This window comes from Acipenser ruthenus, chromosome 11 (assembly GCF_902713425.1).
Source record: "Acipenser ruthenus chromosome 11, fAciRut3.2 maternal haplotype, whole genome shotgun sequence".
Taxonomy (NCBI): Eukaryota; Metazoa; Chordata; class Actinopteri; order Acipenseriformes; family Acipenseridae; genus Acipenser; species Acipenser ruthenus.
In genome coordinates, this window is record NC_081199.1 from 41,844,153 (window position 1) to 41,871,563 (window position 27,411).

General features: G+C 41.0%; 1 protein-coding gene and 1 long non-coding RNA gene across 3 annotated transcripts; one reads left to right on the forward strand and one right to left on the reverse strand.

Moving 5' to 3' along the window:
• Window positions 1-553: 553 nt before the first annotated feature.
• LOC117427173 (myosin light chain 3, skeletal muscle isoform-like) lies at window positions 554-8,727 on the reverse strand. Of its 2 annotated transcripts, none has more exons than XM_034045600.3 (7): window positions 8,490-8,727; window positions 4,673-4,700; window positions 2,626-2,769; window positions 2,055-2,228; window positions 1,549-1,626; window positions 1,319-1,362; window positions 554-893 (listed from the first exon to the last, which is right to left on the reverse strand). In XM_034045600.3, exons 1-6 carry the CDS (start codon window positions 8,610-8,612, stop codon window positions 1,334-1,336), a joined length of 576 nt encoding a protein of 191 aa, XP_033901491.2. In that variant the 5' UTR covers window positions 8,613-8,727; the 3' UTR covers window positions 554-893; window positions 1,319-1,333. The 2 variants fall into 2 exon arrangements, with proteins under 2 accessions (XP_033901491.2, XP_033901492.1); XM_034045601.3 differs by lacking the exons at window positions 4,673-4,700; window positions 8,490-8,727 and adding exons at window positions 4,967-4,991; window positions 5,606-5,714.
• A 12,196-nt stretch (window positions 8,728-20,923) lies between these two features.
• On the forward strand, window positions 20,924-23,650 carry LOC131739332 (uncharacterized). Its single transcript, XR_009330484.1, has 4 exons — window positions 20,924-21,013; window positions 21,396-21,638; window positions 22,387-22,491; window positions 22,648-23,650. It is a non-coding gene; the product is annotated as an uncharacterized LOC131739332 (long non-coding RNA).
• The last annotated feature ends 3,761 nt before the right edge of the window (window positions 23,651-27,411 follow it).

Below are 27,411 nucleotides of genomic sequence, written 5' to 3' on the forward strand. Positions count from 1 at the left end.
TAGCAGACGCCCTTATCCAGTGCGACTTACAATTGTTACAAGATATCACATTATTTTTACATACAGTTACAATATTTTTTTACACATTATTTTTACATACAATTACCCATTTATACAGTTGGGTTTTTACTGGAGCAATCTAGGTAAAGTACCTTGCTCAAGGGTACAGCAGCAGTGTCACCCACCTGGGATTGAACCCACAACCCTCCGGTAAGGAGTCCAGAGCCCAGAGCCCTAACCACTACTCCACACATAGATATTCACCAGCTGCTGATGAGAGGTTTTATAAGTTAAACACTTGTTTGTTTCCAGATTCATACTGTATCTATTATTCTGTACTTTCAATCCAATCTGCTTCCACGCCCTATAGTGTATTTGTATAATATATAGTTTAATAGAGAATGATTAAACAGCTACTGTGAAGCCATTGACAGCTGATACAAACTATAGTGATACAAAGAAAACTGGATCACTTCTATCATATTTTATAGCTTTTCAAAAAATCATTCAAGTAAAACAAATTTAAAAAGAAACCACAATCAGCCAAAGTAAATTCTTTTTTTTCAAAGTTTATTTTGTGAAATTACATTACAGAGAAAATAAATTAAGATTCAGAGGACAGGGAAGCAGTGCATTCACAGGCTGACCTCAGTGCTGGAGTATGGGAATGAAAACTCCCCATGACTTGTTGCCTGAGTGAATGTGGTACTGTTTGGAAGGGAGAAGGCCTTTGTTGGGTAAGGGGTACAAAACAAAAAAAAAATGAAATCAAATAAAACAAGAAATTAGAAGCACGTCGCACAGTCCTTTCTGGTTTATGTTGGTCAAAAAAGGAACAGGTTTGGTGAAGTGGATGTCCTGCCACCAGCGGGTCTTCAGCATTCGCACCAAATCTGAAAAATAGAGCAACAAACCAGCAATCAGTTCCAAAGTACTTTTTCTTCTTGGTATTTGTTTGGCTCCTCTTCTGAGAACCTGCAGTACTTTCACAAATTCAAAGCATTGAGAACAGGAGTCAGGACATTCACTAATACCAGATGGTAAAACAGTGAAGTCTCCACCAAGACAGGTGAAATAATGTAGAATATGAATAAGATAATAATGGAGTTAGCGTGGTGTGGCGGTTAGCTCGTCCAGTTATTTAATATGAGTGACCTACACTATCGGAGCTAGCAATACCTGTTCCAATCAGACACTCCCTCATGTCACCAAGGAGAGTATTCTTCTAACCCATATAGGAATCACTTTGCACATGGGAAGTAAGAATTAAGATTAAGAGTAAATTAAAGCTTCTGGAAAAGAAGAAAGACAGACCTACCATTTCATATCCTTCTTACACAGACATGATGTGCTTGACGAAAGCTGTGAAGGAGATAGAGAAAGAAGGGAAGGGGAGATATTAGCAAAAGAAAGGATGAAGTGTAGAGTCTAAAAGCATGGCACAACAAAACAAGGGTGAAGTGTCAGAAACATTCATCTTTATAGCAAGACCTCTGAGACAGGCATGACATGGAGCTGTCAGTTTCAGAGGCTGCGCTGGCTGCTTACCCTCGTAGTTGATGCAGCCGTTCTCATCTTCCTGTCCCTGCATAAGATTCTCAACTTCATTCTCTGTCATCTTCTCACCTGATAGGATTGAAGAGAGCCCCGTGTTACACAGTGCTGCACGGTGCTCCTTTGTATTAATTCAACTCAGCCACTATGATCTTAGTATTCTGCATCTCCTTTATTCTTTTAGACAAAAACCCATTTAGTGATCCTAATGAGGAAATTGCCATTGTCTAAAACCAGCATTATTACAATGAACAATTAACTCAATTTGTTATTACAATTGTTATTATGTCCACTTTTAACTGATTTGCCCCAAATCATAATAAACTGTACGAGTCCAGCTATGAGAAACACAAATCATAATGAACTGTACGAGTCCAGCTGTGAGAATCACAAATCTACACGTGTATGCATTTCAAATGTGGATTAGTTTGAGAATGATGTGCTCATAGCTGCTCTAAGTGTCTGTCTTGCCCCTTTAGCCCCAAGCCGCTCCCTTTTACCCAGTGTGCAGAGGACAATGCGCAGCTCAGCGCCCATCACAGTGCCGTTGCCCTCCTTGTCAAAGACACGCAGACCCTCAACGAAGTCCTCATAGCCACCCTTGTCAGTGCTGTTGGCCACAGTCTGCAGCATGGGCAGGAACTGTTCAAACTCAATTTTCTTGTTGCTCATGTCTGTATCGGAGAGAAAGAGAGAGAGTAGATGAGTACAACACAGCAATAGACAGGGCCAAGTAGCCAGTCAGATACTCAGAGTACCTGTATGCATTTGAAGATCTGCTAGATATGTTTATCAATGTACCCTTCGAACCGTTTCTGTGTATTCAATGTATTTCATGGTTTTGCTTTCCGCCTTTCAGAACACACATTAGAGCAGATCATTTAAAAAAGGTGACGAGGGTTACCACTGGCAAAATGGAAATCTTAATTGTACTCACTTTTTTATTATCATTATTTTCAAAGCTGACTTCAAACTTTAAATGTATATTCTTAGGCAGAGCCATTTTGTTACCAAGCTTGTTAAGTCAGTCCCACTGCTAATACTATGATAAACAGCAGTCAGTGTGCATACCGTCGGCGCTGGGGTTCCCCAGGATCTTATTCACGTCCTTGTTGGTGGGGTTCTGCCCCAGAGCACGCATCACATCAGCCACCTGCCCGTAAGTGATTTTGCTTTCACCGGTCCTGTCGAACAGGAGGAAAGCCTCCTTGAAGTCTGGATGGTGGGTGGTGGAGAAAGGAGGGGTTACACAACTGAAACATGTGGGAGGCGACTTGAGTCCTCAGGAGCCTTTATAAGACATTGGAAACGGCTTAGCTTTCCTGTACATTGTATAGGCATAACTCACTACTGCTGAGACTTTCTATAGTCTCCAGTATTAAAAGCACAAACACACACACACACACACACATATGTGTGTGTGTGTGTGTGTGTGTGTGTGTGTGTAAAGCTAGTTATAACAATCACATGTAAAGTCAATGGTTCCTGTGGACAGTCCTGAAAGGATATCCAGACAATACCCGCTGACATAGACTTGAGCTTTTAACAGCGTTCCTTGAGCTCCACCTAGTGGCATTAGTGGTCATTTCAAGCAGGCTGTGAAGATTGCCCTCTTGATGGAGGGAGCTATGGGATCCGAAACAGCAGGTGGTTGGGTTCTATGGATTTGCAGAACCTATGCATGCACACTTTCCATTTCCTACAGTGCCCACTTATTTAGTGCAGCTGTCGCTTTAAAACAAATTCGCAGGAGACACCTATCTCTTTGCTGGAAATTGAAAGTGAGCTGCTGAAAGATTAACGTGCCTAATTCCTAGACATGCCACCTGTTTCTAAATATTCTCTTCCAAGGGCCATATAAAGCAGTGACTACTAGCTGTCAACAGGCTCCCTTTAGCCCAGCCCTTTCCATATAAAGCTACAGACATGTTCCACCTGACTCCCTGCAAGAGGAATGCTGACTTTATGGTAACTGAAACCCTTGCACCTAAACTGGCTGTCATCCTATACTGAGCTGCCTCTGCCCAACATGCATGTAACAAGTGGCCCAATGCATGCAGCAGACTTGCTAATTCAACCTTTAAACTTGGATACTTGCATGAATATAGCCCAACTCCCACAGTCAGGGTACAGCAGACATTACAAACTTTAATACTATATAATAATAATATAATGAACAATATAATTCTATACAATAACGTGTTGTAACATAATAATACCATCATACTATAACAGCACACTGGCAGTTTTGTATAATAGAAATGTAAAATGTAACAGAATTACTGCAAACTTTTAGAAACCGCTGCCTTAAGGAAAACTGGAAAGAAAAAGCTCCAGATGTGTGCACTTTAAATACGTCCCTGAAGTTTTTGATCGTGTTCAATATGAGTTAGAAACACATTCCTTCACTGCACCACACTATCCCTAGGCTGACTTGTGAGAAAGCCTGTCCAGAGATGAGAGTTAGTGATGGTGTCTGATAGCTGGGGGCAGGCAGGCCTAGCTGTTTCCATACAAGGCCATTTTTACAACAAACAGAAGATTCTAGACAGTGCTTTAAATTGCTTATGCAAACCAGCCCCTGGCATTCAAGCGCCTGTCAAATCCCACTGTTCCCCATTGCCCTAATGGCCTGAACTTTCTTCAATCATAGTATTCTAAATAAAACAGATAGAAGCAGTCTCTTCACAAACAATGAGCACATGGCACAAATACTCTTCAAAATATCATAGCAGATAGGTCCTGCATTTACTTAATCTCCACTGATACCTTAATAGCAAGTTTCCTTAACCACCAGCATTTAAACTGCTTACAGTCATGTAACCTTTGGTAGTAATTAGCATTCACATACATTTCCTGTGTAAATGACGTTGTTTACTTAAACACGCCTTTAGCTTACAGGAGTGCTGTTTTGCTTGCTCGAGCCTGTAGTTATGTTTTCATGCACTGTATACATTGCATTTTAATCCATGCATATACAGCAAAACATGGAGATTTTATCGTTGCATCCCTGCCATACATTTCATGTTTTGTTGTACATTGTTCTACATTATATTTTGTAACATGGTTTTGGAGCAGCTACAGCTTCCTACTTTGGTAAAGATGAAGGTAAACTCACCTTCCTGCTGATCTGCTGAGAAGTCGATCTGTAAAGGGTAAAATCAACCAAACAGAGAACTTAAACATCTATATCATAATCAAAGACACCTGGCAACCCTGAATCAGATCCTGGCAAGTAGGATTGGTTTTGTTTGAAACTTGCCAGTCTCCACAGAAAGAAGCAGCCAGGTGAAAGGGCAGAGTGAAGTGACGTCTCAGTTTCTCTTGCATCGATTCAGTGCCAATCCTGAGAAGGATGCAGAGCTGAGACATGCCTTCACTCTGAACCCTGTGGAAGCCCTGGTTCACTTACCAGCGATTTCATCAGCAGAGAAGGACTGCAACGGAAAAGAGAAAACAAGAACATTGATAGGATTGCACCAACAGAGTCTTCAAATAGTTAGCATTGCTTTCTATATTCGTTTAGTCCTGCAATCGTTATTTTAAGAAGAGTTGCTTTCTTTGTATTTATTTTTTAAAGTGAGTTACAGCTATTCAAGAGCACGTATTTACTTTCAACGCAGTTTGTAATTTGCATTGCTTAGTGTAAAATAATAAAAAAAAAAATACCAAAGCTATTCAGAAAAGTGTAGGATATAGAAGTTGAAAGTTTTCAGCATGCAGCTGTAGTGGTAGTACCCATTCATAGATACAAAATTTTAGCCAGTATAGTCCAGAGTACAGAAAAGTGCAAGAAAGTCCAAGACAGACTTTAAAAGACGTCAGAGGCAGGATTACATCTCCTGAAGAATGAATTCCTTTTCTAGCCTGATGTTTAGAAATAAGAAGGCAGCTATAGAAAGAAAGTTAGATAGATTGAGAGAGAGAGAGGTAAAAAGAAAGAGATAGATAGATAGATAGATAGATAGATAGATAGATAGATAGATAGATAGATAGATAGATAGATAGGTATTATCTAGCAGTTAGTAAGTAGCTTGAAGTCCCCACACACCATGGCTGTAAAGGCTGGCAAGCTGGCGGCTGCAGGAGAGGCCTGTGAAGTGAATCCAGGAGTGGAGTGGTCCTTCTCCAGGAAAGCGCTCCTTCTTATTTATCCATGCTGTGGTGTCACAGGGGGGCTCAGGTGTCGCAGGGGGAGGGGTTCGCTTTCTTAGGGCACGGAGAAAGGGAGCTGCCATTCCTGGCCAGGCCCTTTGAGAGCGGGCAAGGAGGGGGCTATTTTAGGAAAGGCAGGGAGGCCACAAGGAGAGGCCTAAAGGACTTGGTCAGCAGATTTTATTTCTTTATTTATTTCTTAGCTTATGGTGGCGTTTTTACTTTTAAAAGGCGGGAAGAGTGGAGGCTCTTCTTAACTTTGTAATTTTTAATTTTGTATTTATTTATTAATTCCAAGCGCACAACCCGACCAATGCAAAAGCGGTTATGGGATACAGGCTCTGTGAATGCTGTTTTAGTTTATTGTATTTATTATTTGAAGCAAACCCATCATATGTATGGACATAGTGAAGTTTAACCCAAAACCTAAAACGCGTTCTTGCTCCTTTTAAAAACTTTTATTAATAGCTTATTCTGGGATCAAAACGTTAAGCACGATGCTTCGGAGCTGTTATTATGATTATCCTTTTAAGGTAAATTAACTTCTAGAACACAGCGACCCCTATTGGAATCACTCTTCACTCAACAGAAGCGCTGTTCCTATTAGGAGACATATCTCTTTCCTCCTGCAGAGGTCGCGGTGTAGCAATGCAAAATGATCCAGTGTGGAGTGAATAATTTAGAACCTCGCTGTAACCATATGAATAAACACTTTTCTAATCATGATTCCTTTTATTTAAAATCTGTTGGTGCATTCGTATCAATTTACAATCCACAGGAAACAACGCGTGCAGTCCTAAGTCTCTGGTGGTGAACTGGAAAAGGTAAATGAAACAGGGCATCGTAAACAGTCCACACACAACAGGATGGCATAGCAACACACGCATCTTAGAAGCATTATACAAAACTGCAATTCAAATGTTCCACTAATATCACAAACAAATCGAGTAGAAAGTTCAAAAACACTGTTTTTGAGTTATTTTATTAAATGATAATGAAAAAATAACATTAATAATAATAATAATAATAATAATAATAATAATAATAATAATAATAATAATAATAATAATACACATTAACACACATGTAGATGTATGTATGTCTGTCAGAGAGCAATGTTGTCAGTTAAAGGCACATGAGAAAAGTATATTAAATATACAAGTCTTAGTCTTCGATCAGCCTAACGGGGTTTGATTCTGTGCCTATTTTGATTATTGTTAGATTGTTATTTTATTTTATTTTGTTCTCAACACTGCGTAGTTTCGTTTCGAGAATTTACTCCCAAATTAGGCATTGTGTGGTCTTCTAAAAAATAAACCGACATTAAAGAAAGCTGGGAATGTAACAGTTGCCTGCTTTCACGGAATAGACAACTGAGTTCTCATCCTTTAAAAGCAATGCTCCGTACTGTGCAGAGGAAGAGTCCTCGCCCCTGGTAGTAAACATGATTGCTTTTGTTTATGTATATATAAACAATAAAAGGCAAAGCCGTCGAACAGTCCTGCATTGTAATATGCAACTTCCATAAGCAGCTAACTAAATCTCGCCTATCCATATGTGGTGCTCTTCATTACCGAGGTCCTCGCTAGAATTTACCACCGTCCAATCACGGAGTGCGGTGGGAGGAGCGGAACCTACCCGCTTCATACAACTAAGGGTTAACTCTTGAAGGCAGACATGGTGCAGCCTTCCATGCGCTCGCGTAGAACTGACCTTGGTACTGAACCGAGAGCGAGCGCCGTTTACTGTAGAGTTCAAACACGCTGCTTACTGATATTCCATCTCAGTCTACACAAACCGATCTTGAAAACGTCTTAGAGTCGTGTTATTGGTATGTAACCTATCTATGTTAAATGTATATAATTGCAGACCGAGATCGATATATATTGTTTGCATAGTAAGATATATCCAGTAAAAACAAATGCGACGAATTTTAAGCACATCATAATGTTGTGCACCTTACACTTAAGACCTGTTTATTTGGGTAAAATAAATAAATAAATTTATAAAGTATATTCCCAAACAATAGCTAAGAATTATTTTGTCTTGTGAACAAAATGCAACAAAGTACATGCTTACGTATTTCATGATTTAAGGAAAAACTTGACCTACCACAAATAAAGAGATGCATAAGCCGCTAATTGACGAACGTCTTTACATCAATGATCTTTGTTTTCCATTTGGCAGTAGAAACTCGTTTGCAGGGTGTAATTGTGTTTACTTTCAGGTCCACTGAAACGTGTTCTTACGAGTTTTACATTAAAACACCTGAGATATTATTATATACATCGCCAAGAACGCGCCTTTAACAGCAACTTTCAAACAAGATATCCTGTCAGTCAGCATGGAAAGCAGACTAGAAGAGCGAGTCAAGACCGTCAGGGCTGTCATGGCAAATGCAATACCTATGTTTCCAAGGTTTTGTAAATCTGAATAAAATGTAATTTTTCGTTGTTTCAACATTAAGAACATAAGCCCTTTTAAAATGATATTGTTTGATACACTTTTTTTGTGGTAAACACCTGAATGCACATTTCTTAATGTAAATATAACAATCATTATAAACGATATTTCACTCTTTATCCTGTTCAACAAAAAACGGTAGATTAGAGATTAAAAGCAAATAAATGTGTTTTTTTCCAGAAGAAAATAAGTGTATGTGTTTCTAGCTAGCTAGATGATTAAGACAGAATTGAAGTCATGCTCATCATTCCATTCAGGCATAGAGGTTCATAGATGTCTCTGTCTGGGGACCACATTGCGTCTCCAGCGGCCGTTACCTTAACGCTGGACAGATCGAGAGCCGCGGGCTTTGCGGGTTCCGGTGCCGCTGCCGGTGCCGCTGCTGGTGCCGCTGCCGGCTTGGCGGGCTCTGCCTTCTTGACGTCCTTCTTGGGTGCCATTTTAGTTATTAGATAGGATTGAGAGTAAGAAAAGAAAGATTCCTGATGGTGGAAGTCAAGAAGACCGGAATTCAAGGGTGCTCTACAGCCCAAGTGTCTTAGAGAGAACTCAATGTGTTAACGGGATATGGGTGTATATATATTTCACTTAGTGCTCGCTGCCAGCCAGCCACGGGCAGTTGGATTGGGTGGTTTACAGAAAAGGGTGGACGTCATTTTTTGCGTCCGGCCTATAAATGGAATATAGGGGAGACAATCTAAGACAGCTGTGGAAAAAAGGTTTCGGATGTTTATTTAAGTGAAATTCAGTGTGTCATTCTGCGGGTGATTGCTGACTCTTAATGACACAAGGGCTCTGTATTAAACCTTTCCTAGAAGTTTATTTTTGCTGAAGATGGGAATCTGTGTTTTTCCAAAGTCACAAAGGTTAAATTTCACTGTGCAAGTTGACACTAGCGGTTGACAGGGGGGAGTGGCAAGGTAATAAAAAAGGGGCGTGGACAATGAAAGCCTTTCCACACACCGTTTTTGTCTTGACCACTCCCACACATTACATCTTCTGTCGCAAGAAAGTGTCGATGAAGCAGGACTGATTTTAAAAATAACCTCGTCGTATAAGGTTAAATGCCGTTGTCATGTAGCCATCCTTCAGAAAGATACGCAACTGCTACCGCCATTCCGGGTTTATAATAGATTAATATAGTCTAACAGCTAAACTACTACCCTTCTATACCTAATCAAATACTACCTCTAATATATTTAACTGTGTGCCGGTATAATCCTAATCAAGGTATTATCCAACTCAGTTCTCTATAACCCTCCCCTTTGCTGCTCATATTCATCCCTACTGGCTATACTGCTGTCATCCCACAGTCCGGTAACAGTCGGAACAGATGCAATCTTGGTTTTTGTTTTTTTTATTAAAAAAATAAATAAATCATGAAAATTAAAAAAAATCTGCAAACAAATAAAAAATAAAAATAAAAACTCCTGAAGAAAAGGCTACGTGATTAGGAAAATGTGTTGACTCGCTTTTCTTTTTTTTCCTTTCTTTATAATTGTATTTCCCTCCTCTCTGGAAACAATGTATGTGCCAATATGTGAAGATGTTTATAGAGAGTGTTCAGAACAGCACCCTGTTCATATAGCCCGGAGAGTCCTGGGTTTTTGTACCTATAAGTGCATGGTGATTTCGAGAGACGCATAAGCGTTCTGTGAAGTCCGCTGTGAGGTTTTAAAGGACTGCACATGGATCACATCTTCTTTACCTTAGGAAGTACAACATGGAAACGAACCCAAAGGCTGAGATTTCACATTGCAGGAACAGATACGTATTATAGTTTTATTTTGGTAACGCTTTCATGGATTGGATAAAGATTCATAACACCCTTCTTGTTAGTGACATTGGTAAATGATGATCTAAGACGAATCATAATTAGATAATGATGGAGAACACGCATACTCTGTTATGAAACGGGAGACTGATAATATTCGGATGCGCACCGGCGCATGCTTAGAGATGCAACATATCTCGATCTTTCTTCTAGTTCCGGTCCCCTGAGAATCTCCCAGCTCTGTCTTTCCAAGCCATATAGTATTCATGAGACTCCTAGTTAAATGTTAAACTCTGAAGTCCCTAAAGAGCGCGCACAGACAAACTGCATGATATTTGATCACGATCCCTTCTGGTGAATCACTTGAAAAGCCTTGCATATTCACAGCACATTAACAAGCATTTACTATTAGCAGTGCCTATGCTGTAGCCTGTAAATTAGACCCTATAGCACTATGATCTCTGGGGGTGCTTGGATTTTAATATACAGTCAAACCTGCTCCTGCTCATATTTTCTCCCAAGCGACCACTTTAAATTCCTTTTATTGAACTGTATTAAGCGACCACCTGTCTAACGTGACCACAATTCTCTTGCCAAGCAACTGAGTCAAACTTGTATTAAGCACCCTTACACAGGGCTATTGTTACAAGAACATGATGGTTTTAAATGTCTTAAACGTCCTAAATTCAAAGGAATACGGTAACCATTTTAGCTGTCTTTTATCCATAATCAATAAAACAACAGCGCTCTCTTGTAAAGGAAGAGAGAAAACCTGGAGAAACAAAAGGTCCTCCCTAGATGACAGAATTAAAGTTATTAAACTTGTAAAGACAGTAAGTGCCACAAACACTGATGAACAATTCGGCACTAGAAAGACGCAGATACAGCATCTTAAATCGGAAAGAACTAGGGCTTGAAGTTTTAGGTTTTTATTTTTGTTCACGTGACCGTGTTTTGAGCCGATTCAATATCTTAATTAAGCTGTTAATTACTAAACAAAGTCGCTTCTTTTCACCCTGATGTCCTGATTGACTTGCTGATTCTGTTTCACCTTCTTCATTATTTGAACACAGAGCAAGCAGTGACATAATACAATGTGCGAGGTAATCGGAAAAGGTCTTATGCTTATGCTGGCGTTGAGACAGGCAAGCATTCATTACTTTCACAAAGTAATTTGTTTTGTAAATGCATTATCTAAATGAATGTTATTAAATTATATACTTCCTTTTGTTCATATTACATCCGCTGGCTTTTACAGTGTATGTAAGACATACATAATTACAGGAAAGCATGTCAGAGACAAACAGAAAATTCATTTCAACCACCTGTGTTGAGGCCACTATTAGACTGTCCCCTGAGCGGTCTCTTAATACAGGGTTGACTGTATTCCAATATAAGTAGGGAAATAATTGTTACAATCTACATCATCTACTACAATGCAAAACAAATCTGCCAAATCTTTCTTGTGAAAATGTGGATATAAAATTGAAGTGAACTAAAAAGTATTTGTAAATATTTGGAAACAAACCCCCAAACTGTAAAAACAGTGCAGACAGATGTAATGCATATTTATTTTTTATAAACCACATACAATATAAACGTGGATTAAACTAGGCCCTACTATTCATATTACAAGACAATAACACATTGCTAATTACAGCTTTCTCAACTGGTGTTAAATAAAAGCTAACAACCATGCAGAACAGTGTCATGAATTTCAGACTTCTAATTCTTCAACAGACCTTTAATAGGGAACAGGGTACTGTAGAGGAGGTTTATCGAGGTCTTAATGTGCACTATATTTTTGTGAAGGGAAAAATCGCACTGAGAAAGAAATAATCACGATCAACTAATACAGGAAATATCTGCGGTAACTTAATTTTGCTGATGTCTCACTGTGGACATATTGCGCATGTGAACTATATGAAAACTAGATAAATCTGAATTGAGTAATGAATTGAGAATATCCTAATTTTACGGCATGTATCTTTCATGTTTTACAGCATTAGAACACTCTTGAGACCCTAATTTAAACTTCACAGTTGTGTGATGTTGACAGTTTCTGGCATAAAAATACAAAATAAATCGATATAAATGTATCCTGATGTGTTTTTAAAAGCTAGAGATGGGCACTGTATAGACTGCTTGCTTTGAAGAAGCAGCCGTAGAATTTGCCAGTGTCTTCCATTCCCAATGGTAAGAAAGCTTCAAGGAAGACAGAAGTGACAGCTGCTGGTGCCACTTACAGCCCTTGGGCTGACTTTGTATTTTCTGGCTCCCTTCCCTCTTCTAAATCTGTCAGAGCTCCGCACCAGGGCCAGCGACACGGGGCAGGGAAGACATTCCTCAGAAAGGCTCCTATAATTAACCTCTTGATGGGGCGGCTGGTTCACAGGGAAAATCAATGCAAGTGAAAGCCCCCAGCTCTCTTCAGCTGTCCGCACAGTATTGCCTTCTCTTGTTACACAATACTGGTACATAGAGGTTTGGTAAGACATGGAGTTGAGGGGTTTCTCTGCAGTAGATTCATGCTCTTTCTGATATCACTGTATTGGTGCAAGACAGTTCATCTTTAAGAGTTTACAGTATGTCCATGCACAAGTTTTCTCATGCTTATACTATGCATTTACCAGAGTTCACAATTTTTTAGAACTATATATATATCTTTTTTTTACCATATTGTACCTCTGGGCTTTACAATGTTTACCTAAGCTTTCAGTATGTTTTATTACAATTTGCTATGCTAATCTTTTATAATATAGGATACAACCAAAATGAACAGAACTAAGGAAATGACATACTGTATAGAAACCAAAAGGGCTGTAAACTGCAGAGTGAAATTGCATTTTTTTATGAGTCAGTCTGATTAAGAGTACTACATTTTTTAATCTTAAAAGTCTCTCTCTCTCCGACATATAACCCATATACACCGCTCGACGGCGCTCATAGAGACGAGGTTGGTCGCACACTCAAAAATTTCTTCTTTTAGATTTGACCGCTAATATTATGCATCAGATTCCTCTTATATTTTGTTTTAAAAACTTTTATAATTTACTGAAACAAAACAAGAAACAGACGTGGTAGGAATATTAAGGGTGCGTTAATTGCGTCTATGTATAAATCAATACCATCTCATGACCACTGGCTTACTAAAACAGTACATGATAACTTTCTGTATTTAAGATGTGTTCATTGTTCTAACACGCACAATACCAAATATTTTAATCATCCTCAAACTCTCAAAGCTCTCAAACGTAATTATTCAATGAAAAATGTTTGAGAAACAGGGCAGATGTTGTGGCAAGTGAAAAATGTCCAGCGAGCAAGGATATCGGATTGCTTGACAGTCACACTCACACTGTGTCGTCACACACAGCATTACTCACATGAGAACTCAATCGTGCCTGATCATAGATCAGTCAGCCTTGCTGACTGGCTCAAGAAACCCAGAAACGCTGCAAAACCTCTTGGAGAGTGGCAGATCTTGACAGGTATGATGCAGAGTCAATTAACCTTGACATGCCAGACTTGCGCTAATATTATCCACTGGGGTCAAAGGGCACAGGAGAGCCCCCCCCCCCCATGTGTGGTGGCTTTAATAGGCCATCCCATTATAATCAAAAGAGACCTAACATCTACAGAGAAACAGAAAGTCACAGAAAGCAAGGCCAGCAAGGCTTTCCTTACTGATGCATCGGCAGTGCTAGAGAGTGGTCAGTGGAAAGCACTAGAATGTAACTGAGACTGTCTTCAGGAACAGATGCATTCTATATATAAAGATCCCTCTGGAGGTGTGAGATTTCTTAGGATTTCTTAAAAAGGGTAGGGCTCCTTTTATTTTAAGGACCTTGATAGAGAACCACATATGTAAATCTCAGCTTTCTAAAGAAGAGCAGGTGATTTCTACAAAAGACAAATTAACCCATTTAACTTCCATAAAAAACAAAACAAAAAAACAAACAAACAAAAAAAACAAACCCAGAACAGCTTTCCTTAATAATCTGCTCTGCAAGGTTTCCCCTGCTGCTGCTGCTGGAGCCAAAGCAAGAGGACATGACCTGATGTGGATTGAGAGGTACAGCAACACAGGACACTTTCATAAACATTGTATCTTAAAACTTAAAGAATTTGTTTCCTATAGTTGCAATAATAATAATTAAAAAATTAACAAAAAAAAACACAGTGTTAAATAGTTTTATTTTTAACTACATTTCAACATTATACACAACAGTCTTTTCATATATTTAACAAATACTTTTATGTCACATTTGTGGACCCACAGGAGTTATAGTAAAACAATAAAATAACAATCAGCCTCTAGGAGTCTTTTCAGAATTTGTTTCTGGAAATGAAATACCACGCAGAAGTAAAAGATATAACGTGTAACACATGCTGTTGAGCCGTCTTGATTCACTGAAACTGTGGTGCAGGTGGGGCTCAGATTTCAATAGTCCCTGTGAAAGGGACACACTGTCCAGTTAGAAGAAAACGTGAACAACGCCCTTTTGTCGTAATATGTGAACGTTTCCTTGCGATCTCGGCATGCAGTATCTATTCAGATCGGCGTGCAGTATCTATTCAGATCGGCATGCAGTATCTATTCAGATCTCGGCATGCAGTATCTATTCAGATCTCGACGTGCAGTATCTATTCAGATCTCGGCGTGCAGTATCTATTCAGAACTCAGTGTGCAGTATCTATTCAGATCGGCATGCAGTATCTATTCAGATCGGCGTGCAGTATCTATTCAGATCGGCGTGCAGTATCTATTCAGATCGGCGTGCAGTATCTATTCAGATCGGCGTGCAGTATCTATTCAGATCGGCGTGCAGTATCTATTCAGAACTCAGTGTGCAGTATCTATTCAGATCTCGGCGTGCAGTATCTATTCAGAACTCAGTGTGCAGTATCTATTCAGAACTCAGTGTGCAGTATCTATTCAGAACTCAGCGTGCAGTATCTATTCAGATTGGTGTGCAGTATCTATTCAGATCTCGGCGTGCAGTATCTATTCAGATCTCGGCGTGCAGTATCTATTCAGATTGGTGTGCAGTATCTATTCAGATCTCGGCGTGCAGTATCTATTCAGATTGGTGTGCAGTATCTATTCAGATCTCGGCGTGCAGTATCTATTCAGAGGCCGGTCACAACACAGGATTGCTTTGGTCTCGCTGCCCCCAATTTGGAGTCCTGAGAGCAGGGCCAGCACAGTGACTGGGGCAGTGCTGTACAGTAGCCTCCTGTCACTCTGGTGTGACCTGACAGGTGGTCCTGAGAGAAGGGCCAGCGCAGTGACTGGGGTAGTGCTGTACAGTAGCCTCCTGTCACTCTGGTGTGACCTGACAGGTGGAGTCCTGAGAGAAGGGCCAGCGCAGTGACTGGGGTAGTGCTGTACAGTAGCCTCCTGTCACTCTGGTGTGACCTGACAGGTGGGTTAGAGGGTAGACAGGGCCTCTGTCAGCTTGCTCCTTTCACTTTTCACTTTGTTTGTGTGTTTGGGTTTTGAGTCTTTGGGCCCTAATATAAATCTGGTTCTATCCTATGTAACGCTCTATTTAATTTCAGTTTACCATCTCTCCTGCATAACGTTTAAGCTGCAAACTTTAAAGGTGTTCATACGCTGTACACTCTTTTCATTATCTGTATTTAACACATTTTCTACCTTTGCTGGGCATTTCCAGTTCTGGCTCTGCCTAATTGCTATCTTATGAGCCTTGGTGGCTGATGTAAGAGAAAGTGTGCGGTAGGTACATGGTCTGTTTATGTCCTTCGTTATATTTAACTACAAAATAAATGCAGCCTCCCACGAAACTAGAATGGAATCCAAAACTGCTTGACACCAGGGCTCTCCAACCACATACAGTACAGTACATGCTCACAAAACTCTTAAGAACACTACTGCCTCCTTGTGGTATAAATATGAATGACGGGGTTGAGTGTAATCAACAGAGCACAGATAGACACAACACAGGAAGAGAACATCATTCTCAATGGTTTAATGTATACTTATCTCAGGCAAAAAAAGAAGGCTAAACATTCAAGACTCAATATTATAACGCAACTGCCTGGAAATGCATCAAGGTTTAGAGTGCTGTCGGGTACTGCAGTCATCTGTACAGTATAAACAGCACTGGCACTGGAGGCTTGCTGCTTGCCCCAAGAGATAACCCCTTGAGCAGTGCACACACCAACAAGAAGAGCACAAACATATTATCTGGACAGGCACAGTTCATTTTTCAACTACAAGCAAACATTTCAAAACGTTTGTCAAAGCTCTCAGAAATAAATGCTGCAGACCTTGCCTTGAAAAAGCACATTGGTCTAGCTTGTTACTAGATTACAATGCAAGTTGCGTAGACTTGTTTATCAGTGTCAGATTACAACTAGTTTGACACACAGCCTTAATGATGATAGTTACGTTTACATACTGGCTGATGCCAGGATTTTCTAACGCTAAACCTTGATCTGCTAATAGCCAAAACTTGGTACTGCACCTAGAAATCCTACTTCTACCAGAAAGCAAAGCTAAAAAAACAAACAAAAAAACACTTTCAGATAAGTGCTCTAAAGCACTATTAAATAGACATGTGTCATCATGAATTTAACATACCACCAGAAAAGCAGGAATATGAATTCTACTAATATTAAATATAAACTTGCATTAGTTAACTCAGCGCAGGTTCAGCTCACTTGCTCTACTGCGATGAAAAACGATACATTCACAAAGCAAATGCTTTTGAAATGAACGCCTGGACCTTGCAAGAGAATCGCTAAGATAATGATCAGAGGGTGTTTACCAGGACTTACCACTAGAGGGCACATACACTGAGGCACAGGGGGGCAGTGCATTCTGCCCACGCTGGAGAAACGTGAGGCTTTTAGAATGTTGTACAAACCAGCAGCTGGGAATCCCAAATAACCCTATGATGCTGTTTAACTGGCCGAACCCTCTTCCCTACTCAGTGGCAGCAGGGGTCATCGTTTACCCAGACACTGGGCTAGAATTTCTTTAAGAAAAAAAAGGAAAATGAAGGAAAAAGAGCAGACCATACATGTGGAATACACGGCAGCATCCTTTCTGCTTTTGTTTTTCATCACAGTTCAAATGCTGGGAACTTGGATTTCATTGGCTGCAACAGATCAGCAAGAAAGTAGATTGTCCCCGCCATGCCTAAACATAAAACAAGGACATCTGCGAAATGATTAGAATGCAGCTGAACTGCATTTATATCCTATCGTCACACTAGACTCGTTTTTAATGATGCCACGTAACATGGAGAAAAAAAGTAGAAAAAAGTCAAATAAATATAAGAAAAAGTTTAATTTAGTTTTGAGGGTCATTCCCTTCTAGGTCTCACATTAAAATGAATTCATAAACTACTTTAGAGGATAAACTGGGCTTTCAAACTGAAGCTTATCAGGTGCTCCACAAAAGCAACAAACTTGCAAAAAGGGAAATGCCATGTTTAATCAATTGTTTTGTACTCCCAAATGCACAGAATGTCCAACAATACCCAAATCACAATATTCTTGCACATACTGTATATTATATATATATATATATATATATATATATATATATATATATATATATATATATATATATATATATATATATATATAATTTTACCAAAGTATATCATGTAGCTTCAAAAGTAGAAACTTGACTGTTTAATTGTTAGTCCAAGTTGTGGGTCCCTCGGTCTCTGGTGACGAAAGGGTTAAGATCTCCTCTGAAAGATCGCACCTTTAACAGAGAGGGACACAAACCCTATGGACCCATTCACACATGGTTCGTTTACATCACACTTTTCTGAGATCACATCAGTATAGTATAGCTTTGTCTTTTTTGGTATGAACAGAGTTTGGTTAGATTATGAGAAAGCAATTATCACTTCAAAAAATGTGAAAGCGAACCAAAAAAACAAAGCAAACAACCCATATGTGAAAACAACCCCGTGTTATTCCTAGGAGGTCTCGTATGCAAGTACTGAACTGGCCCAACTCTGCTTCGCTTCTAAGATATGAGGAGATCAGAATCCAGGATTACACATCCATAGAGTCACTACAGTATGTCGAACTCTGCTTTCAACCAGCTTATCTTTTGTACCTTCAAACAGGGAGAACGGAGTGTCGGGGGTCCTGCAGCCATGCTTTCCGTAATCCAATATATAATATCACCGTAACTATTTTAATTTGGGTTGTAGCATGCTACATTTATCCATCTTTTCATCATTGCTTAGCATTATTATGCTTTAGTCATTTAGCAGACGCTTTTATCCAAAGCGATTTACAGAGACTCAGGGGTGAACTATGCATCACAACTGCTGCTGCCGAGTCATTTACAATAGGACCTCAGTTTTACGTCTCATCCGAAGGACGGAGCACAAGGAGTTTAAGTGACTTGCTCAGGGTCACACGCAGTGAGTCAGTGGCTGAGCTGGGATTGAACCTCGAATCTTTTGGTAACAAGCCCCTTTCTTTAACCACCAAGCCTCCTACTTCTTGATTTATACTGTAGGCTTCAGTATATTCAAGCTGTTACCGCAACCGTATAGTACAGATTTAAAAATTACTTTAACTCATTGTGAACTTCAGCGTGGGACACCTGCTGGTGAAACACTGTATTTCAGTAGTAATCTGTGACAAACCAGTTTCTAGTTAGATAACCACCTCTAGCATGCAAGAGATGCAGGGCGGGTTGACAGAACTGTGTATCACAGATACCACGGTACCATGTTTGGCCATTTTTATAGCTGACTTTGGCTGCCACTGTAAGTTCAAATGACTTTTGAGCATGCGATTCATCTAATGAACGAATGCAGCTAAACGTAATTTTCTGTTTTTATTTAATCTAATTAACCCACTCTCCTTGCATTGTGGGGATGAGCTGTAGTAACCCTACAGGGCCAGAAGATGGCAGATGTGCACTATGAAATACACTAGACAGCAGGATCTTAACTGAAATGAAGCAGCCTTTCAAACTATGCATTGGGGAGAAAAAAATAATATCAAGGAACATTTTAAATAAATTCAGCAAGACTCAATGAACAAAGGCAGTTGAGAAATTATTTAACTTTACATGGAACTTAAGTATAGACTGAAGAGTACGCTGGTTCAAAAGATGTAGTTAATAAAGAACAGGAAGGAAGTCACTTGACTTGAAACATCTGAAGGACTGAGAAAAGCAGACCGTATAGAAGAACTATCTTTCCAGGCAGGAATCCAGAGCAGTCAAGCTTTTGATAGAGGATGTGGTACAATGCAATATTACTTGTGTACTTGCCGCTGAACCTCAAACCACACAGATTTCAGCAGATACAAGTTGGGTGAATCGCTTTTCTTTTCATTCATGTGTTTGTCTTGGGTATATCTATCCTCTATTAGTTGGGATGAGGGTATGTTTGAGAATTAACAAGGCCGTGGCTGGAGAGGAACGTCAAGCTCTGGGTCAAACAGGTAACGCAGCCTGGACTTCACTTGGATCTTCGCTCCACGGTACATAGGAGAATCTTGGGAGGCCTGCCTTCAATGTCGGGTCAGAATTAGGAAATTAGAGCATAGAGAGTGCTGGGCTGCAGTGGATCTAAGGAGCTCAATGGTTAGAGAAAGTGTTGGGCTGCAGTGTAGAAAGAGCTGGGCGCAGTGGGTTTGAGGGGCTCACTGGCTAGAGAAAGTGCGGGGCTGCAGTGGATCTGAGGAGCTCAGTGGTTAGAGAAATTGCCGGACTGCATAGGATTTGAGGAGCTCAGTGGTTAGAAAAAGCACCAGGCTGCAGTGGATCTGAGGAGCTCAGTGGTTAGAGAAAGCACCAGGCTGCAGTGGATCTGAGGAGCTCAGTGGTTAGAGAAAGCGCCAGGCTGCAGTGGGCTTGGGTAATTCAGATATTGGCGGGTGCTGGTAAATCACTTGAAAGGTGTGTGTTTGTGTGTAAATCTAGGTCGGGGATCGCACTACGAGACCCCTGAATGTTAGTATAGGCTGGAACTGACGGGCGTGTGAAAGGGGGTGCTACAGTACTGTCATTCTTTTCTGTTGCTGGACAAATTGACACCCTTGCAACAGAGTAGTGACCAACTACCTTTACTGCACCTACCACGGGCAGGTGAGTGCTAAAGATTATAGGGTCTCCAACGTGAGTCACGCCAATGAAACCCTGCCAGTGTTCTGCTGTATTCCAGGTACGCATGTAGGGAGCTTATACGTTACTGTACATGTCAAAAGTTAGTAGGATTTCACTCTAATTGTTAAAGTTTTTTGCAATTACCAGCATGTGCATCATTGATAGTAAATGATTAATGTATAGAATACTTTTAGCCTCTGAAATTGTTTTTTTGCATAGGCCAGACTGCTAGCATTACTGTTAAATGGTAGCCCTGAAATTGAACTTCTGCTCCAATTGGGTGCCATATGGTTGTCTGCCATTTTCTCTCTGCAGAGTAATGAAGCAGATTGGTACTGAACAGAATATACATACTGTAAACAGCACCCCCTCCCAGCATGAAAAACAAATGGCTGAGAAAAATCCACAAACCGAAATTTAAACAAATGCTGATTAGAAAGCAGTCTGCTACACTATTACTAGTTATGCTGACTTAATGCAAGTTCTTGTCTTTAATCTGACGTTTGAGAGATGGCTGTAATTTCACTGCAGACACTATGTGGTAGGGGGGATAAACGGACGTGACCCAACTCATGAGTTCACTTCCAAACAAAATGCAGATAATTCAGTCACATGTCGCCCATAAGATTACATGAGCCTAAATCCTCCAGTGCTCCATAATGAGCTTCATTCATTTGGAAAGGAACTGTATGTGTGGTAGCTAATCTGTATAATGTGAAATAATGTATAATGTGATATCTTGTAACAATTGTAAGTCGCCCTGGATAAGGGCGTCTGCTAAGAAATAAATAATAATAATAATAATAATAATCGAAGCTAATCAATACTGTGCTATTTTAGGAGCATGGCTTGGATTTCAATGACCATGGGGTGATGGTGCTCGGACGTGGACCCTATCACATTGGTAATCCAGCTGTCCCTCGCTGCTAAGCCAATGGATTCATGTAAGCCGTGTCCCACTTTGTACTGACACGATTCCTCACCCAATCAATGCAAATTCACTGTTGCGTTTTGAATAGAAGTCTACTGCCTTTAGCTACACAAATATAGTGTAGTGAAGAAAACCGTTTACTACAGTCCATAAAAGTAAATGTTTTAGAGGTTGTAAAAATAATGCCTGAGTCACATGTTTAAAATTTGCTAGGTTACATTTTAGCACTGTTGTTTTATAGTTCTACCTACAGCATCACGAGATTCACATGTAATACCTTGCGCACACTTTCTTTTCTTATCTGCAATAATGAATACAATTTTAATCCCAAGGACTCGCAGAGCAAAACCTCAGGTACAGCTTGTCATTTAAGTAAGTAAAAATCTGTCTTGCAGTGGGATATCTCAGTGGATGATGCAACCCCCGTCCTCACCCTGTCCCTGTCTGTATCCCGCCCCCCCAGCAGCAGTGTGGAGTTTGACTGGTGTGCGTGTCCAGCAATCGCGCGCTGAGGAGGCTTGACCGCAGGACGGTGGTGGTGAACCACATCCCCGAGACTGAGCGCAGACTTTGAGTGCGACCGGCTCTATTTTGAGGAGCTGTTCCTGGGGAGGATCCTGAAGACCTCCCAGCAGGAGGTGAGGGGACCATTCCTTTTACTGCTTCATAGAGGGAGGAGGTGAGGGGAGCATGCCTTCTGCTGCTTCAGAGAGGGAAGAAGGAAGAGGGAGGAGGTGAGGGGAGCATGCCCTGCTGCTTGGGAGAGGAGGGGAGCATGCCCTGCTGCTTCAGAGAGGGAGGGGGGAGGAGGGGAGGGGAGCATGCCTTCTGCTGCTTCAGAGAGGGAGGATGGAGAGTGGAAGGGGAGCATGTCTTCTGCTGCTTCAGAGAGGGGGAGGTCCTTGCTTTAGACACTGCTCCTAAAGCCTGATCTACAAAACATCTAACACTGCAGCACTTTTGCAATTCCAGCTTATCCGTCATGGAATTGGAGTGGTTATATAAAAAGTTTGGTACAGCAGTGACCAGTTTACTTTTCTGTTTTTCCATTTTTTTTCATAACTATTTTCAAAAACACATTCCTCCTCTTTTAGTGATTATCAGCATTATCAGAAGGCAATAGTGCAACTGATATAAAATAAATAAAGCTAAAATGCACAAAATGAAGATGTTGCACAGATCATACTCCATCTGTTGTCCTATCAAAGATGAATGTGTTGATTCACTGACCACCCCTCCTCAAATCTCCTGAAATCAACACACCTGCCCCCCTCTGGCACTCCTCTTTATAAAAATGCAGACAGACAACTTTTTTTAAAAATAAGCAAAGATCCAGCTTGTATGAATAAACATAAACTAAATGTTTTATTTTTTGTTTTAACCCAGAAACACAATGATATTGGAGACCTGAGGCTGCTGTAAAGCTACACAAGTCAAACCAGTTGAGTTGGTTGTAGCTGATGCTGCTGTTCCCCACTGGCCTGCCCCTGTGTAAGATTTGATCATATCAGGCAGCTTATATTTTGGTATAAAAATCTGCGTGCCCTGGGTAAGAAAACAAACCCCCATGGCCTCTAATGCTAGCTGACAGCCTGGCTGCCGGTGCCGTGTGGGGTTCTGATCGCTGTTGACAATGTTCCTTCTCAGGGCTGCAGTGGAAGCATCATATCCGTCGGAGGGCAGATCCCCAATAATCTTGCTGTGCTGCTGTTCCAGAACGGGGTCAACATCCTGGGCACCAGCGCCCTGCAGATCAACTGTGCTGAAGAGCGCTCTGTCTCGGCGTGGCACAAGCCCCCTGGAAGGCTTTGAGCTCTCTGGTACGAGAGACCACCAGGGAACAGCTGCTGTTTACTGAGCAGCTTCTGATTTTCAGCTGTGTTTTGTACTGTGTTTGAGGCCAGGTTCTGTTTTGTATCTGTGCTTGCAATGCTTAATCTGTATCTTGCCATTCTGCTTATTTTTAATCTCTGCTTTTTTCTTGCCTACCTCAATAACACGTATCAACTGGTTGATACCTCTTACAGAAAAGTGTAGAATGGAGTTCACACGTCCTGAGATTGAGTTTATATTTATATAGCGCCTTTAATCATTCTGACGCTAATGGTGTGAGAGAACCTAACATCACTGCCAAATGACTGATTTAAAAATTTGTTCCCTCTGGGTGAAATATGTTGATGACTAAATCGGATCGAGTTCTCCAAGACAAGCTGTAGTGCCGGGTGGTCTGCAGGAAGGAAAGGATTGGACTGGATGACGGCTGCGTAGCCCAGATGCATTCCGACAGCAGAGTGGTTGGGCTGGTTGAGGAAGGGATGAAGGTGGAAAACAGTTTGCTGCTGAAACTCTTTGTCTTACCCAAAGTCCTAGCTCTATAAGGATCAGATCTGAATGCAAGTTGGGCTTTGATGTTGCCCCTGAAAATCATAGTGCAGTTCAGTGGAAACTGTCTGTTAAATACGCATGAGCCCCTTGCTGACGTCACTGGAAAGCATGCTGTACTTTAGGTCATGACTTGCAATCCTTGCTGCTTCTAAGAGGTGTCTGATGGTTATTTAGGGCATCAGAAGTCATTAAAAATAGCCTTAAGTAATGCCTTTGAATGTGGATGTTAGTTTTAATTAAATCTGGTCAGCATGCAGGAGTTGCTGTTAGTCTTATCAGTAACCTGGCAGATGGTGCTGTGGCATGCATGTCACTCATAGAGCACACCTATTGGAATTCCATACTGGTGATTTCTAATTGAAATGTTTGGCTGCATTGTTCAGTTTTCACAAGTTTATTAAAATGATCAGATCGAAGTCTGGTTGTCTAGTTCAGGTAAGCTGTTTTAAGCCTGTATGTTTTCCAAAAGGTAATTAATTCCCAAGGTTAGCTTGACTGTCACTGTTTCAATAACCCGTATTAAAGATGGATACAAAATCAGGACTGGGTTTAAGACCTTGGATATATAAAACTTGTGTGCAATTTCTTTTTGCCTTCTGCGACCCTCACACGTATTAAGGTAAGTTCTCTCTAATTTTAGATTATTTTTACCCTTTTGATATTTGCAGAACTGCTTTGTTGAAGTTGTAAAAGTGTATCAAGTTCCACACGTGGTGCTGATTTTTTTAAAATTATTATTATTATTATTATTATTATTATTATTATTATTATTATTATTATTATTATTATTATTAATAATAATAATAATATTATTATTTGTTTATTTAGCAGACGCCTTTATTCAAGGCGACTTACAGAGACTAGGGTGTGTGAACTATGCATCAGCTGCAGAGTCACTTAAAACTATGTCTCACCCGAAAGACGGAGCACAAGGAGGTGAAGTGACTTGCTCAGGGTCACACAATGAGTCAGTGGCTGAGGTGGGATTTGAACCTCATGGTTACAAGCCCTTTTCTTTAACCACTGGACCACACAGCCTCCTGTAAGTGTATATCTGACCTTTAGCGTCCATTGACTCCTGTCCAGTTCAGCTACCTATCTGTGCCATGGAGAGGGGACTGCCGGTCATGTTTCCTCCTTGAAGATTTTCCTGAGGTGTGACTTGATGTGAGCTCAGGGCATTTTTGGATAACAAACTTTGTTTTTCTTCAGCCTGTAGTGACTAACTCAAACACTTCTGTCCCTTTTTTAAAATGTATTTACGTATAGCATCAACCTCCCAGCTTCTTCCAAATTACTAACCTGAGCCTTGGCACTGGGTTCAGGTGGGGACCCAGTCTACTACAAATATGCCTGTAGGGTTTTTATTGTTTTACTACACCTATATTTATTAAATTATTTCATTCACTTCAGTTGACTGTGGACTTTTATAACCCGTATAATGTAAAGACAAGAGAGAACAAGGAGATTACATTAAAAAATCTGTCTCTTTCTTTCTTTCTTTCTTTCTTTCTTTCTTTCTTTCAGGAGCATCCTGTTGTCATCACCAAATTCTTTGAAGGTGCTGCAAGAATCAGATTCTGCTCTTGAAAAAGACACACAACAAATAGCTTTGTGGCCTCAACAGGGTTTTGGCTGGTCAAGCAAAGGTGTTTATTTGTATTCTAATAATCCCCGATACCCTCTGAAGGATCTTTCAAGAAAGAGATCCCAAACTGGATAAACAAATGTTTTACTGCAGTCAAACCTGGGCCACTTTAGTGTCATTGCAGTGTCATTTCTGCAGTGTCATTCCTGATTGCTCACCAAGCTCCATCATTCAGCTCTGTCTCCCAGAAGCAAGCCCTGCAGTGCTGGGGACCTGCTGTCTTACGCAGGGCTGGTGCACAATTGGTGAAATTCTGTCAAACGAAATCAATGAACCTTTTCCAGACACCAGTGGGTGTCATTGATTCTTCATGCTAGCCCCTGGGAACAAACTCATGTGTTCCACATTGAAGTGTGTCTGTCTGCTCTTGTAATGTTTGACTTGTGTTTGAAGTGCTGCTGAGCTTAATTGCTAGAGGAGTTGTAATGATATGGAAGAGGGTTAATAACTGCAAGTGGTTTAATTGTTGAGGAGTGCTTTTAGTAGGAGGTCTTGCATGAGAAATACTGGCTTTCCTTGGTCCAAAAGAAATATCCAAGGTTATAATGCAGACAACCCTGCCCCAAATGTGGAAGTATGGATTTGTGGACCCCACTCCCCACTGGTGCAATTAGATCTACAAGAAAACATTTCACTGTAGCCTCCTGGCTGCTGTCTGACTTACCCATCTTTTACATTCTCCCATTCCACTGTAATTGTGTTTTATGCATTGAGATACAAACGTATAGGAGGCTCCCGAGTGGCGCATCCAGTAAAAGGCGCGCCGAGTGGAGTGCAGGATGCGCACTATTGCCTGGACGTCGTCGGTTTGAGTCCAGGCTATTTCACAGCTGACCGTGGACGGGAGCCCCCAGGGGGTGGCGCACAATTGGCCGAGCGTTGCCTGGCAGGGCGGGGGGCGGGGGGGGGGGGGGGGGGGTTGAGGTTTAGGTCGGCCAGGGTGTCCTCGGCTCACCGCGCACCAGTGACCCCTGTAGTCTGGCCAGGCGCCTGCGGGCTTGCCTGTAAGCTGCCTGAGAGCTGGTGGTCCCTTAAGAATCTGCCCTCTGACCTTGGTACCCTTTTACTGCTCCCCTTGCTGACTATTCCCCACTTCCATAGCTTGATCGACCCCCTAGAAAACCAAGCAAAGCTCTTGTCTGCAGAATACAGCTGGGAATGTTACAGCTTGATTTGCAAAAATTTTTTTGGGGGGGGGTGGGGGGGTGGGGGTGCTATTTTCTGCTCGATAGGCAGGACCTGAGACTAAAGGGATGAGAAACCGCATTGTGCACACCCCTAGCGCTTTTGAGCTTGCAAGTCACAAGACTAGATTGTGTTTCACTACTGAGGTACCCTATAAACCATCCACTTCTGTATGCGCTTGACGTTATGACCAAGTTTTCCTTTTGCAAATAAGACTAAGGAATTTGCTAATTGAGCCTGAAATGAAGACCGCTTCACATTCACCCTTTTAATTGCATGAACCTAAAGTGAGAATTGGTTGTTTACTGGGCAAAGTGTTTTCAAACTAGCGGTATCTGCAGTGTGTTACTCTAATGTTCTCCAAACCCAGTCCTCTCTACTTTGCGATTTAGTATGGATCTGGAACACCTTGTTTCACAGCACAGCATTTCTGGGTTTTAAACCTGGAAAACAAACCCATTTCTGTAGAGAATATGCAAGCTTAGATTCTTCTATGTACTTTGACTGTTTCTCTGCCTACGGTACTCCTAAATACCAAAGCTACAGAGATTTTTATTGCAGTACAGTTTTATTGAAGTCTAAAAATTAGCATTCTGTTTAGAACCAGCACAGGAATAATAATAATAAAAAAAAAAAATCAAAACCGTCAGGGATTACGTTTAAAATATATATAGCTGCTATTTGGATAATGCAGGCTAGGGAGAAGATAAAGTAACATGTTTCTTGTAAGCACTGCAGGGTGTTCTGTAACATTTTAAATTGCACCAATCTGTTGTTTTAAATAAGGGAATAAAACACTAAACTAATGACAGGTGATGGGTTTGTACTGCTAGTATCAATTTTCTGGACTGTGCTGTTCGCTAATATCTGATCATATTTAGATTTTTACCCTGGAGTGGAACCGGTTCGAGGAGTTTGAGTTTTGCATGAAAGTAAGTGTTACGGGACGGAGGCTGGGTGCGAACCACCGATCCCGCACACCACAAGTGAGCATCTTAACCGCAATGCAAAAGCGCCAGGCTGGTCTGCATTCATGGTTTTGCAGATTTTAGCTTCATCTCGGCTCACAGAATCCGTAACGGCAGTGTATCACACAACGGAACTGGCAGGCCATGCTTTGGGCTGGGCTCACCCCAGGCAGCAGGCTGTTGAAGGCCAGTGATGGTTGGCGGTTAGCTGATCATGCTAATTGC

Bases quoted from the DNA above. Each gene is read 5' to 3' on its own strand.
- LOC117427173 (XM_034045600.3), bottom strand. From the start codon at position 8,612: ATGGCACCCAAGAAGGACGTCAAGAAGGCAGAGCCCGCCAAGCCGGCA. The intron at 4,701-8,489 runs GTAACGGCCGCT...TACCCTTTACAG, and splicing joins TCGATCTGTCCAGCGTTAAG to ATCGACTTCTCAGCAGATCA. The intron at 2,229-2,625 runs GTATGCACACTG...TCTCCGATACAG, and splicing joins GGGGAACCCCAGCGCCGACG to ACATGAGCAACAAGAAAATT.